The sequence below is a fragment of the Antechinus flavipes genome, chromosome 3 (genome assembly GCF_016432865.1).
Source record: "Antechinus flavipes isolate AdamAnt ecotype Samford, QLD, Australia chromosome 3, AdamAnt_v2, whole genome shotgun sequence".
NCBI classification, from domain to species: domain Eukaryota; kingdom Metazoa; phylum Chordata; class Mammalia; order Dasyuromorphia; family Dasyuridae; genus Antechinus; species Antechinus flavipes.
In genome coordinates this window covers 494279401-494291673 of record NC_067400.1, presented here as the reverse complement: position 1 = coordinate 494291673, position 12273 = coordinate 494279401, and the positions used below count along the sequence as shown (strand labels likewise).

The 12273-nt window shown below is 33.0% G+C and overlaps 1 protein-coding gene across 1 annotated transcript in view; it reads right to left on the bottom strand.

The window, feature by feature from the left end:
- Positions 1-6111: 6111 nt before the first annotated feature.
- Positions 6112-12273, bottom strand: part of ARHGAP42 (Rho GTPase activating protein 42) — a 405542-nt gene continuing 399380 nt past the window's right edge. The window contains exon 24 of the mRNA XM_051986849.1: positions 6112-12067. Coding sequence (XP_051842809.1) covers positions 11979-12067 — 89 coding nt within the window. The 3' untranslated portion in view covers positions 6112-11978. The remainder of the gene's footprint in view (positions 12068-12273) is intronic.

Here is a 12273-nt window from a genome sequence, read left to right as displayed (position 1 = left end):
AAATGCTTTATTAAAAATGTTAAAAGACAAAAGTAATGAAAAGTTGGGGAATTGTGGAATAGTTCACGAAGGAATGAGACAAGAAGATCCACTAAGTATGTATTCATGATTTATCAGAATCATTTAACCACTCAAAATTCCTGACAAAATCTAATATTTGGACATTGGAGTTCTTCTTAAAGACTGATAAGGACTATTTAAGAAATTTGTAGTTTTAATATGTAAAGAAGGGCAACTTACACAGGGATCAAAAAGTATAGTTAAATCTTTATTGGAACCCTCATATATAGGGAAACTGAGGCAAGGCTCATCATTATTAATAGATGCATTATTTATAGGATAAGGCTAAATCTTTATTTTTGATACCAGAAATATAAGCCTACATAAAGAGGGACAGATCCCTTAAGTTATCTAGAGGAGCACATCTAATGTGTATAGTAGGTCTTCCGCATCACAGAGAGTAGCATCAGTGAGGGTAAGGGTTAAGACTATAATTCTGTCATAAAAGAATTTCATCACTGGCCCAAATGAGGAATTTTATCAGAATGGAATCCATATAAGTACTTTTGGATAAGAATCACAGGAAACTTGGCAACATGAGCATGAGCAGGTTTATAGAATCGAAGTGAATTTGACACAGAAAGGAGAAATGGCTTAATGGCAAGTCTCAAGATAAAATGGAAATAAAGTGGGTGTCCACAAAATTGAGAAGGACTGAACAAAATATGTTTTTTTTTTTTAATGTAAAGGGCCAAAAGAATCCATGAAAGGCAGAGTAAAGGGACAATCAATGAGGAGTAAAGTGAACAGAATCAGAACAATTTATATAGTAACTAATGTTATAACATTGCAAAAAACAAGAAAGCAGACAAAAACAATAACAAATCAACCCAACAACAACAACAAAACAGACATAAGATTTAAGGATTCTTATCATCAATACAATCACTAATCACAAATCCTGAAGATTTACATGAATCATGCTCCCCACCTCTTGGCAGAGAGATGAAATAGTCTTAAAGAATGGAAGGGTCCCCACTGAAAGACAAAACCATATATTAATTATAAATGAATTAGATGGACTCTCAACTGAGCTAATAGAAACTAAGGACACTTTTTTTAGAGGACCCTAAGCAAAAGAAACCACATAATAGTTGGGCAAAGACTTTCTGAATCTGTCAATAGCTCAGATGTAGACCTTACAAGTGAAATTATAACATTAATTACTGTTTGACAGCCAGCTCAAATAAAGGGAGAGAGATGACCCAGAGGCAGAAACTTTCCTGCTTGGAATATCATTTGTACTTAGGTTATAGACATACTCCATGAAGCATGATAATATTTAGCTAGTATGGGCCTTCCACAAATACAGGTTTAGGAATTCAGACCTAGAGTTTGGATGAGGACTAATTAGCTCAGATAACAGGGACAGAGAGGTGAACAGGCTACAGGAAATTAAGGGTTTATTGGACCAATTATGAGATTTATTTTTAAATTTTTATTTTATTTTTTTAATTTATGGAATAAAACTGGCATTTCCATAACATGACATGATTGCACATGAAATTCTAAATCTTTTATGTACAACTTGCTATGCCTTTTAAATATATAAAAGTTATTGCATAAATTTCCCCCCTTTTTTTCTTCCCTTCCTCCAGCCTTGCTCTAGAGATGGCTAACCATTAGTCACAAATATTTATTCATAGAAATATGTAAAATTATTCTATACATACTTATGTATGCATACTTTTATTTATTGATCTGAATGCATATAGTGTCTTTCTCCATATGTTCTTTATAATTTGCATATTTATAAGGTCAAAATGACTTAATCACTCAAAGTTACTGTGTAGATGCCTCCTTGGACACAAGGACTTTCATTTTAGTTTTTATATTCCCAGGTTCCAGCTAGCAGAATGCCTGTTGAAATAAATTAAATTAAATTGCCAACAAATGCCCCTTCCTTCCATCAAAACTCTTTTTAAAACTTAACCCTAATAAATGTTTGTAGACAGTCTCTCAGATAGAATGTGATTGGAATATTGCTGTGGTCTAAGAAATGATGACCTGATTGATTTGGACATATGAAAGGAAATGCCAACCACTTCCAGAGAAATAGATAACAAGTGAAAACAAATAGAGAATGGTCTTACATATATGTGAATGTATATTCCAATGTATATGTATCTGTATAAATGTAATATATAAGCACATGTGTATATATGCAGCATTCATGTGTATACATACAACACACATGTGTATATACACACATATGTGAATGTGTGTATATATACACACACGTATCTGTAAGTATATCTTTGCACCTTTTTGTAGCCTTCTTTGGAGTGGGAGAGGAAAAAGAAAAAGGGTAAAAAGTGCTCATTAGACAACAAAAGAAAATCTACAAGGAAGCAAAAAAAAGTCGGACAGCTATGAAAACAATGAATATTTGTTTATTTATTTATTATATAGGTTTTCTTGAAATGAAAATTTATTGCTTTACATTAAATTCTCTCATGTTCTGCTATATACATAACACTTTTTGTTCTTTTCTTAGTTTGTATTTAAATTTAAAATATATTTAAAAGTTTAAAAAAGCATCCTGGCATTATTAATATAATGATTAAATTATCCAGAAAAATAAACTTAGCTTATCTGTGAAATCTAGCTAGACTAAACACACCAACCTCATCACTGCAATCCCTTTCCCCCAAAAAATAACCGATACCAATAACTGCCTTTGCTTCTAAGTATAATGAAGAAAAAAATGACCTAACTAATGGTTATGACTACAGAGATATAGAATCATGTTATTCATGTTTTCCTACATTGACACAGATCATGGATCTTCGTTTAGGTAGGAATATCACAAAAGTTTCTTACCTTTCCTCCCCACATTAAAAAAAACAAAACCAAAACTATGCCTAAATGATATGGAAAATGTACAGATGACAGTGTGATGTAGTATGTAAAGAGAGAATACTTGATTTAGATTCAAAAGACCTGATTTCAAATCCTGACTCTTCCATCTACTATTTGCATGAGTCTGAGCAACTCCCAACTATTCTTTATGTATGTTTCTTCATCTTTAATATGAAGACCTAAGGACTCGATTATTTTTCTGATCTAGCTGGTTCATCCTTCAAACAATCCTCTTCTCTGAGTTTCTCATTTTTACCTCTTTTCTCTGTGATCTCTCTCTCTTTGTCTGTGTCTCTCAGAAGGGAAAGCTATTTTTTTTTCAATTTCTTGTAAAAAAATTCCTAATCTATCATTTTTTCCTGAGGAAGGACATTTAAAAACATTTCTTTCTTTCTTTCTTTTTTTTAAGCTTTTTATTTTCAAAACATATGCACGGATAATTTTTCAACACTGAACCTTGCATAGCTTTGTGTTTCAGATTTTCTCCTCTTCCCTACCCCTTCCCCTAGATGGCAAGCAATCCAATATATTTTATACATGTTAAAATACATGTTAAATTTAATATGTGTAAACATATTTATACAATTCTCTTGTTGCACAAGAAAACTCAGATCAAAAGGGAAAGAAAATGATGTTATGATCCAAGTTCAGTTCCCACAGCCCTCTCCCTGGGTATAGATGCCTCTCTTCATCAGAAGATCATTGGACTTGGCATCAATCATCTCATTGCTGGAAAGAGTTATGTTCATCAGAATCGATCATATAATATTGATGTTGCTGTGTACAATGATCTGGTTGTGCTCACTTCATTTAGCATCAGTTTATATAAGTCTCTCCAGGCCTCTATAAAATCATCCTTCTGATTGTTTCTTATAGAACAATAATATTCCATAACATTCATATACCATGACTATTCAGCCATTCTCCAATTGAGGGGCATTCACTCAAGTTTCCAGTTTCTTGCTACTACAAAAAAGGCTGTCACAAATATTTTTACACATGTCGGTAAGTTTCCCTCCTTTAAAATCTCTTTGGGATTAAACCCAATAAGAACACTGCTGAATCAAGAGGTATGCACAATTTGGTAATTCCCACCCCCACCCCCCCTGCCCCCGAGGCAACTGAGATTAAGGGACTTGCCCAGAGTTACACAACCAGGAAGTGTTAAGTGTCTGAGGTCACATTTGAACTCAGGTCTTTCTAACTTTAGGGCTGGGGCTCTATCTACTACACCAACTGGCTGTCCCAGTTTGAATTTTTTGAGCATAGTTCCAAACTGCTCTCCAGAATGGTTGGATCAGTTCACTGTTCCACCAACAATGTATCAGTGTGCCAGTTTTCCCACATCACCTCCAACATTTGTCATTATCATTCCCTGTCATGTTAGCCAATCTCATAGTTGTCTTAATTTGCATTTCTCTGATCAATAGTAATTTAGAGCATCTATTCATATGATTAGATATGATTTTAATTTCTTCATCTAAAAACTGTTCATATCCCTTGACCATTTATCAATTGGAGAATGGGTTGAATTCTTATAAATTTGAGTTAATCCTCTATATATTTTAGAAATGAGGCCTTTATCAAAATCCTTAAATGTAAAAATATTTTCCCTATTGCTTCCCTTCTAGTCTTGTCTGCATTAGTTTTGTTTGTATAAAAACCTTTTAACTTAACATAATCAAAATTACATATTTGGTGTTCAATTATGAATTTCAGTTTTTCTTTGGACAAATTCCTTCCTTCTCCACAGATCTGAGAGGTAAACTATCCTATTTCTTCCAATTTGCTTATATTATTCCTTATAATATATAATATAATCATGAACCCATTTTGACCTTATCTTGGTATGTAGTGTTAGGTGTGGGTCAATGCCTTTTTTCCATACTACTTTTCAATTTTCACAGCAGTTTTTGTCAAATATTGAGTTCTTATTCCAAAAGCTGGGGTCTTTAAGTATGTCAAACATTAGATTGCTATAGTTATTGACTATTTTGTCCTGTGAACCTAACCTATTCCACTGATCAACTACTCTCTTTCTTAGCTAGTACCAAATGGTTTTGATGACTGCTGTTTTAAAATATAGTTTTAGGTCTGGCACAGCTAGTCCACCTTCATTAACATTGTTTTTTCATTAATTCCCTTGAAATTTTTGACCTTTTTTTCTTCCAAATGAACATTGCTATTATTTTTTCTAGGTCTATAAAATAATTTCTTGTGGGTTTGATTGGTATGACACTAAATAAGTAGACTAATTTAGATATCACTGTCATTTTTAATCAATAATCAATGTCATTATAATCACTTGGCCTACCCATGAGCACTTGATATTTCCTAATTGATTAGATCTGACTTTATTTGTGTGGAAAATGTTTTGTAGTTGTGTTCATATAGTTAGCAGATTGATTCCCAAATATTTTATATTACTGACAGTTATTTTGAATGGAATTTCTTTTTGTATCTCTTTCTGCTAGTCTTTGTTGGTAATATATAAAATTGCTGATGATTTCTGTGGATTTATTTTGTATCCTGCTAGACAAAGCTATTTCTCAATCCTACCCCATTATCTATTTCCAAAGAAAGGTTATTCCATTTGTGACCTATTTGTAGCTATATGGAAAGGAATCTTTCACTTCAATGGCCTTATCTACTGATCCTACCATTAAAGTAAGATGTAATGTACATCTTATGTAACATGTAAGAGAACCTCAACAACTGGCAAGTGTTTTACTGCATCCATTCCAGTTAGCAAAATAAAATGTCTACTGCAGAAAAAACAATTTAAGGATGCAATATAAATTGACTAAATGTGTGTCCCATTTTTTTCAATACTGTTTGCAAACTGAGAGGGGAATACTTTGGCAATCACCCTGCTAATTTTCAAGTGCTTTATTTTTCTCCCTTAATTCTCACTACTTCCCTTTGAAAGCTGGATTATTGTTAAAACAGGCAAAGTATGTCATGTGTCCAATTTATTTTTTTCATGCCATGTACCAAGACAACTTCCATTCAGGAGTAGAGGGATGTGTTCCATCCACATCATTAGAAATTCCTTGACTGTTTAGTTCAGATCATCTGTTTTGAAAGCTCCCCAGCTAAACCCTATCTAATCCAAATATTGCCCAGCCTGCCTCTTCCCAAACTCTTCTCTCCATAATATAATGCAAAATAGAAAGTACAAACACCAAATAAAAATGTGCATATGTCATTTATTTTTAAAGTAATTTTTAAACTCATGAAATACAGTGTAAAAGTACAACAAAGGTACTGTGACCATTTAGATTAGAGATAATTAGGTTATTTACATGTGTATATGTATATATACAAAGTGCAGATAAATACAGAAACTACAAAATAAACAAAAATCTCATTATGATAATTTACTGAAGTACTTTTTTTTCTTTTCATATACCATATTGCAGTGTGTCATGTTAATTAATGGCTGCAGAAAAATTCTAAGATTGAAATACAGTATCTAAACACCTAGGAGTTATTTAAAATCCAAAGTCTCTCCAAAATAAAAACTATAAATAGAATTCTGAATTGGAAACTCTGTCATCTTCCCTGTCAAACCATGACCTTGCATTTGTAAAGACTTCACTCTCAAAGTTTAAGACCAATTTTGCAGTTTTAGACACGAGTAGCCAACAATCACTGCTGACACCAAGTATAAGGTGCAGGAATTATCATGACAGTGTTTGGAAGTTGGTGGGGTGCCTTCAGTCAGGGAGGAGGCACTGTGGAAGAAGGCAAGAATAGATACTGAACTACTGACATGATGCTACATATCTGGCAAATCCCACTAATTTAGGGGATTGTAAAAACTATAAAGCAAAATTGAGCACTCTTCCTACCTCAAAGGCAAAGCCTTTTGTTAGGAATAAAGGTAACTGTGATTTCTATTATGTAACTGCCCCAAATTAGCCAATGAAGGCAAAAGGAGATGGGAGATGCCTAACAGCTGCAATATAGGTGCCTTTTTTAATATCTTCAGTGTTCACACTATAGAAAGAATAAGTTCATTGAAATGAAAACCCTTTTGCAGCAGCTGCTGGGAGGAGAGAAAGGATTATTTAGAACAGAAAATTGCCTGTGTTATTTAAAACACCTTAGTAAAAGCAAAATCCACATTTTCTCTGTGGCATGGAGACATTAGTTAAAGAAAACTAACTTCAAAGAGGGGCAAGAATAATTGGTCATTGTGCTTTAATCATATGTGTATGTATGTGTCTGTATGTATTTAGAAGAAATTTTGCACAAAATACCTTTCAAAGACTTGGCTAAGTTATTCAGATCATTTTTGCCTTTCATCCTGAGATAAGGTCTAGATGTGCTCAGGTTTTTTGTGAAGCTACTGGCAAAGAAAATCCTTTGTTTTCAGTATTAGAACATTTTATTTGGAGAAGGAATTAAGTGTGCTTTGGTTAATGCCCATAAAGAATATGATCATAAGTACTAGGTATTGATGATTTGAACACTGAAGCACATTAATTACTCAATGTGTCTAGGCCTTGTCATATGTTTTGAGTAGAAAAGAAAAAAATAGAAGATGAATTCACTTGGGAAGACTTTTATTTGAGGAAGCATCCACCCAAACATTAGTTTATGATCAGCACAGGTAAGTTTCAAATATAGTTGTGAAATCAAAGTAAATGTATATTGTCTATAGATAAAAGTTGGGCACTATGGCTTTTGTACTTATAAAACAGAATTATGTGACTAGAAACTTTGGGGATCCTGCTGACTATTGAAACATTTTGAGGTTAGATCCATAAGTAGAGCTCTATATTTTTGTATATTTGGTGTGGTCACCAAACATCATGAGCACTACAGAAGAGGAGTCTGTCACAAAAGTAAAGCAATGGGCTAGGTGGGTTTTCAGGGATAATGCTGGTATTTCTTTAAAACTTAAATTTGAAATTAAATAAGAGTCTATAAGAAAAAATAGAGCATCTTTATTTGCTCTATTTTAAGAGGGATTAATGTTAAGTTATTAGATATTTTTCTCCATGGTTTCTAAAAGAGATAGGATAAAGAATGAGTAGAAATGGGATAAAAAGGACACAGACTAACAAGAAATCTAATTTGGTTAATGATAATCATTCCACATCTATAAACACAGAAGAGTAATATGGGACATATTCAAGGAACAAAAACACTTAGGACAAATTTGCAAAGAAATAAGTCAGCTATTTTTTGGCAGAAGCTATCTGTAGGCAAAGATAAGACAGACTTTGGATATTCTCCTGGCATAAAATATAGTAGTATTTTGAACTACTTGTTAGATTCTACTGCAAAACACTTTCAGTGTATAGTGGTATAAGAAAACAGCTACATGTAGGAGAGATACATATTTTGTATGGAGACACTATTCACATGATATAAATAACAGTTACCATTATATAATACATTACAATTTCACCCTGATTACTAGGCAATCAATAGTTGTCATAATCAAACCATAAAGCATTTATGAAAACTAAAAGATACAATTTTACCACAGTTGCATACTGCCTCTGTTTATAAGTAGGATGCTTTTCAAATTCTTTTAAAATTACTTCCTGGATCATGAATTGTGGCACTACATTATCATTGGTCCAGATCCAGTATACATTAATATAAGGTGGAGTATCACACACATGGCCCATAACACTCCTCAGTGCAGACCAATCAGATTAAAATGCAATTGGAATATTTTTAAGAAAATAAATAAAAAATATAATAGAAAATAGATAACATACTTTTCTGAGTCAATCTGCAGCCTAAAAAGTGGTCACTATGCACATTTTAGTGGCCCCTATTTCTGTTTGAGTTTGATACTAGTGGTTTAGGGAATTCCAATTTTATCATTTTAGGATACTCTAGGGAAAACTCTCCAAACTGCTGTATATTGGCATATATAACTTAGAGTCAGAGTTGATTGGCACACAGGGATTAAGTGACTCACCTGTACTCAGGTACACCTGAGTACATTCAGGAGGCAGGACTCGAAATCAGGTATTCCAGACTTCAAAGTCACTATATATCTGGCTGCCTCCATATTATTATTTCTTGTCTCATAATTTTCAGACTTCCCTGATACTTAGAGTCATGAAATTCATGTAGACTTGCTCTTAAGACATTTTTGTCTCATTTACAATCTGACTTTGGAAAAGAGGTCTAATTTTTTAGAGTAATAAAAATCGAGAAAGTCCCCATTGCTAGGACAAAGCAACAAGGTTGAAATCTCTAAGGTGTGACACATTATGAATAAGCACATTATGTCTGTAAAATAGTTAGAAAATTATACAGAGAAAGAACAGTAGCAGACTATGAACCTCCATTAGCAAGACAGAAAGCTGATTGCAACCTTTTGCCTGGTAAATGTAAGGACCCTCTTACAAATCAAGAACAAAAAAATGACCTATTAAGTCCTACTATTGCAATTATATGAGAGTGAATTGGATGTGAAGACATTTTATTTGTGTTTAAATCAAAGGTAGATTGAGGTTTCTTCAATAAGCAGCAGACATATTTCAGTTCTGAGTCTCTTATTAAAGAGAAGATGGCCTTTGGGGGAAAAAACCAAAAGTCTAAAAGACTTTTTTTGAATTATGGGAAATCTATGTTCAAAAAAGATTTTCACAAATTACTTTTAAATGAATCAAAAAAGATAACCTAAGACTATGCTCTGGCAAATGAAGAAAAAGCTATGAAATGTGAATGTCACATATAACTAAAGTATATCACAAACGTGAGAATAACATGAAAACTAAGGCTTTTGATCCAAGTCATGATTCTGGCAAGATAATTAGTATATAGGGAAATAATTGTTATTGAAATTATTATTCCAGATAATGAGCAAAGAATACAATACAAACACTGGGTAGAGAAAGCAACACAGAGTTCAGATTTTCTGCATACTTAACAAGGGACAATGGACAAATGAGCCTGGGGGTAGACTATTAATTTACAAGAAATATAATATTATTGATGCTGATGCCAATGTTATTAAACATTATTCAAGATTATAGTGCAAAAAGGACTTTATCATTTTACAAATGAGATAACAAAGTCCAAGAGGAATTTTTAAATGCTTAAGTTCCTCATTGTCATTCAACTCAGAACCAGGAATAGAATTCAGGGCTTCTGATTCCTAATCACATGACATCTCAACAATTATATGTTTTCTAAAACACTGCTGGCAATGATGCTTATAATATTATAAAGTCATTCTATCTGTAACATTCATCACACTTGCTTTTCAGTCTTGAACATTTTGTCTCCTATTTGTCTCTCTCTTTTTCACTCTCTGTCTTTTTCTTTTTCAATTCTAAACCTTCCATTTTCAGTTTTAAAAGCATAAGTACTTTGTGGCATAGTTTTTCTGCAACTGAGTATATTTTATCTTGTTTGCCTTAGGAAAGTCACTTTACAACAGGCTGAAGTCACCAATTATAATACAGAGTGAGATCCACAAAGGCAACACCTCATTATCCCTGCCTGTAGGGAATATTGATATTGGCAGCAAAATAACATGGCAAATCCAACAAACTTGGCTGGGGTCCGAGTCTTGTTCCCCATTTCACTTCATGAGCCAGCTGAATGGAAGTATCTTTGCATTATCTCCCCACAGTGGAGAGAAGAGCTCTAAGGACCAATATAAAGCTGTCAGCAAGGACAACCATTTCTACAAAATGAGAGGCAAATGTACGCTTCATAAGGTGCTAAATAATTAATTCTAAACTTGATAAACCAATAGTTTCCTTTCTAATTTGTGACAATTCACTTCAATTCCCAAGAAAATAAAGCTTATAAACAGAATGATATAAAAGACTACCAAGCCCCAGGTATTATTCTAGTCCAAGAGTGAAGGAAGAAGCTAAGATGATCCAATTTAAACAGTATGTAGCTTTGTTTCTTTTTTCATTAGTATAGTCTCTAAAATATATAGTTTGTCCATCTAATGTCTTCACAGAAGACCTGTGTCAACTGTAGAAAAAAAAAATCTCAGAAAAAAATAATGGCAATATTTATAAGGCATTCTGAAATAGTGTAATAATGCATATGGTATCTGGTTCTGGGTTTTTACACTGTGTGTTCATATATAATTGGCTTATACTGTGTATTCATATATATTTGGTGTTTTACTGGCTTCAGAATTGTGTTTCTGTGAAGAGTTCCTATCATACCTCAAGCAGAATATAAATAAAATTCTTATAATTATATTTATACAAAGGGGTAAAAATCTAGAAGTAAAGGAAATATCCATTACAAAATTAACTGAGTGCCTACTACTACTATGTGCAAGGCACTAAGATAAATTCCAAGATAAATAAGACACAATCCCTGTTCTCAAGAGGCTTTTGGTAGTACAACAGATAAAACAAAGAAGCTAATGGGAGAGAATAATCACATTCTGGATGCATTATGGTTTAATCAGTGTATAACCTAATTTGGCCTCATTTACATATTAATAATACACATTATTGCATATGAACATTACCATCTCCTCAGATAACAAATAAACATAAAATGATGTTGCAAATCTATTTCTTTGAAATGTTATGGACCGGCAAAAACTGACATATAAAGAGAAATCAACTTTTTCTTCAAAATTAAAAAAACATGCAATTTAAATTATATTACAAAACATGATTTTTAGATACTTTAGGGAGCAGTGAGTTGGGATGAATATATTTGGTCAGGACTCCCAAAAATCTTGTAGCAGTTTCTTGGGCTATGAATTACCAGGACTGGATGACGAACTCAATATTTCTATTTCTAATTCTGTCATTATTAGGTTAAAAAAAAAAAACCTATGATTTCTCTTGATCAAAAAGCAAGTCATTTTAATAGAGTGCCAGCTTGAAAAGACAGGCCAACATTTAAATCCATTTTGTTTCACTGACAGGGGAATTGCACAGATTGCCAGAAAAAGAACTTGACAGAAATCGATCATCTTCACTGAGTGGGCTGATCCCCATATCTGTGTCAGATAAAACCATAGCAGTTATTATTATTATTATTATTGTTACCATGGATACCATGAAGATACTGCCATCCACTAACTCTAATTAGAGGAAGACAACATAATTTTCTGGAACTAGTCCTGTTTTGCCTTCATAAGTTGCTTTTAACCATCCAGGTTCCACTGATGGGTAGACTGCAAAGCAAAGACAAATGCATTATAATTTATAATCATTCATTACATGAGAGAAAGCATTTAAATCCACATCAGATTTTAAGGGCATTCTCAAATTGATCATCATAGCACAGTCTCATCAGAGCTGATGAGGCTCAGTGAAAATTCAGGGGCATCAGTGAAAAATTATCCAGACTCTCAGCATAGGAAGGAATCTCTAATCATCT